Raw genomic sequence first — 3072 nt, 5'->3', positions numbered from 1 at the left:
ACCGGCCTTTAGGGAACGCAACTAATACATGAAAGGTTCGTTCAGAGAACGACAATGAAATTTTGGATGTACGTTGCCACAGGTGCACGACATGTTTTGTAATGCATAAACATTTACAGATTTTTTTCATTTGTATTTGGAAAAGTATCAAAATTGAAAAAGGAAAAATGTATTATTTTGATCCACTTGGATCAAAACGGTCACACTGGTTGTGTGTATATAATCGGAATTGGGTACCGAAAAGGAAGTATTGGGTACCGAAATCTTTCTGTGGTACTGGTTACCGAGTATTGGGTACCGGCAATTCAGCACATCACTTTTATTTATTTCCTTTGTGGCTTGTTTACATCGAGCGAGTGTAATAAAATACAAAGCCAAAATGAAGATGAAACTTGTCGATTCTGTTGTAAAAAGTTTTAAAGTTGCAAAGGTATTCCGTGAAAATACTGACAAAATCAACGCGATCGATTTCTCTCCCAATGGTGAACATTTGATTTCATGCAGCGAGGATGACCAAATTGTTATTTACGATTGTGAAAAAGGAACCCAGTCTCGAACTGTTAACTCAAAGAAATATGGCGTTGACTTAATACGATTCACCCACGCCAACAATACAGCAATTCACAGTTCAACTAAAGTAGATGACACCATACGATACTTAAGTCTCCATGATAATAAATATTTACGCTACTTTCCTGGCCATACTAAAAAAGTAATTTCGCTGTGTATTTCGCCGGTTGAGGACACTTTTCTATCTGGTTCTTTGGATAAGACTTTGCGACTATGGGATCTGCGCTCACCCAATTGCCAAGGCCTAATGAATTTACCTGGACGCCCTGTTGCTGCATACGACCCGGAAGGATTAATATTTGCAGCTGGCGTTAACTCTGAGAGCATTAAATTGTATGATTTGCGATCATTTGATAAAGGTCCTTTTGTCACTTTCAAACTATATCAAGAAAAAGAATGTGATTGGACTGGTTTGAAGTTTTCAAGGGATGGCAAAATAATTCTTATTAGTACAAACGGGTCTATTATACGTTTAGTAGATGCGTTTCATGGTACTCCTTTACAAACATTTACTGGTTATCCGAACAACAAAGGTATTCCCATAGAAGCAAGTTTCAGCCCAGATTCACAATTTATATTTTCGGGAAGTACAGACGGCCGAGTACACATATGGAATGCCGATACTGGTTGTAAAGTATGTGTTTTAAATGGGGATCACCCAGGGCCCGTGCAGTGCGTACAATTCAACCCCAAATACATGATGCTTGCATCGGCTTGTACTAATATGGCTTTTTGGCTGCCAACTGCTGAAGAGGATCTATAAAATCGTTTATAAAAATAAAAATCTTTGTATGTATTCTTGGAACTAAATCGAAATTTAAATTTTAGTTAATAGAAATAAATATAAACCAAAAGAGTTACAAATCATTTCGTAATTTATTTGGCTTATGTCGTTCATAATACTCGCGAATAATAGATAATAACTGGCAGAGATTTTCGCCTGTTTTCGCACTGATTGGAATCAGTTTCATAGCAAGTTTTTTTTGTAAATCTAAATAGTTCTCCTTGGCTTCTGGTAAATCCATCTTATTTGCAACCACTATTTTAGGTCGCTCTGCCAAAGTAGGGCTAAATTGTCTTAATTCATGCAATAATTGTTCATAATGAAGATGGGATTCTTCCAAACTAGCATCTAGAACAATAAGTAAAACCTTACAACGCTCTGCATGTTTAAGGAATTGTATACCAAGTCCTCTATTAAGATGCGAGCCGGGTATTAATCCAGGCAAATCAGCCACTGTCAATTGAGTGAAGTCCTCATACTGCACCATTCCAACGTATGGTCGCAGAGTCGTGAAAGGGTAGGGTGCAACCTTGGGCTTCGCTCGGGTAATTGCATTTAGCAAAGAACTTTTACCAGCATTTGGATGCCCAATAAACCCAACATCCGCCATAGTTCGCAACTCCAAAATGTATGTTGCTTCTTCACCTTGTGGTCCATACTCGCAAATCTTCGGTGATTTTTGGACTGCGGTCGCAAAGAACCGATTTCCTTTTCCACCCACGCCTCCACGCGCTGCAACAAACATTAAATTTACTTCACTTAAATCCCCCACCACACAACCCAATTTATTTCGCACCACGGTTCCAATTGGTACTTTTACAATAGTATGCTGAGCATTCTTGCCATGACAGTTTTCGCTACTTCCATTTTCTCCTGATACTCCACGCAAAGTACTAAGTATATGATTAAAATTTCGCACATCTGTAGTTGATTGGAAAATAACGTGTCCACCATTTCCACCGTCCCCGCCATCAGGACCAGCTCGTTCATTACACCAAACTTGCAAAAAAGATATACATCCATCTCCACCTTTCCCTCCGATTACATTAACTTGTTTTGAATCCACAAAGAATATTGGCTGTCGTAAAGAGTTCAGATTTAATAAATATGTATGTATGTGCATACATATTAAAAGCAGCACCAAACCTCTTTTCGAGTCGATTTTGTTTTGATGGGACGCAAGGCTTTTGGCAAGGCATGTGTTTTTCGTAATAAAATTCTTAAACAGTATTCGCCTGCGGAAATTTTCCTAAATATCGGTAAAGAGCGAGAAAAAAACATTTTAAGATTTATGCAATTGGTGTGTGTATTAATGGAATTTACGAAACACACATGGTAAACTTTAAAGCTGAAATTAGTCAAGAACGTAAACCTACCGGTACGTAAACCCGAGTCAGCTGACACGATCTGTCTTACCAAAGCGCCATGTAAATGAAAACTCAACACCGCAGAATTTTTCTGTAGTTGTAGCCCGTAGCGCAGAAATCGCGGAATTTAAATTTTTCCGTGTCAGCTGATTTCTCCTTCTTTAGATGGTTGCCACTTCGTCAGTTTTGCAGATGGTAAAAAAGTTATAAGTTCCTATTCGAAATATGTTTAAAATATTTGAAATTTACTATTAAATAAGGTTTTTGTTGAAAACTAAGTAGTTTATATTTAGTTACAATCTATTATAGCACGAAAAATTGTGATTGAAAGGGTAAGTTTATGAAAAGGCG

The 3072-nt window shown here is 37.7% G+C and overlaps 2 protein-coding genes across 3 annotated transcripts; one reads left to right on the top strand and one right to left on the bottom strand.

The window, feature by feature from the left end:
• Positions 1-302: 302 nt before the first annotated feature.
• On the top strand, positions 303-1422 carry Wdr82 (WD repeat domain 82). Its single transcript, XM_017612993.1, has one exon. The coding sequence runs from the start codon at positions 380-382 to the stop codon at positions 1331-1333; it is 954 nt and encodes a 317-aa protein (XP_017468482.1). The 5' UTR covers positions 303-379; the 3' UTR covers positions 1334-1422.
• Positions 1413-2716, bottom strand: LOC108360628 (mitochondrial ribosome-associated GTPase 2). 2 transcript variants are annotated; one of them, XM_017612992.1, is made up of 3 exons: positions 2687-2695; positions 2501-2603; positions 1413-2432 (listed from the first exon to the last, which is right to left on the bottom strand). In XM_017612992.1, coding segments are annotated over exons 1-3 (1110 nt in total). In that variant the 5' UTR covers positions 2689-2695; the 3' UTR covers positions 1413-1427. The 2 variants fall into 2 exon arrangements, with proteins under 2 accessions (XP_017468481.1, XP_017468480.1); XM_017612991.1 differs by having other exon boundaries at positions 2501-2716.
• Between the last annotated feature and the right edge of the window lie 356 nt (positions 2717-3072).

The sequence above is a fragment of the Rhagoletis zephyria genome, unplaced genomic scaffold (genome assembly GCF_001687245.7).
Source record: "Rhagoletis zephyria isolate East Lansing unplaced genomic scaffold, Rhagoletis_zephyria_1.1 Rzeph_scaffold_00597, whole genome shotgun sequence".
NCBI classification, from domain to species: domain Eukaryota; kingdom Metazoa; phylum Arthropoda; class Insecta; order Diptera; family Tephritidae; genus Rhagoletis; species Rhagoletis zephyria.
The sequence above is the reverse complement of the archived record's forward strand: the minus strand, read 5'-3'. Positions and strand labels throughout refer to the sequence as shown.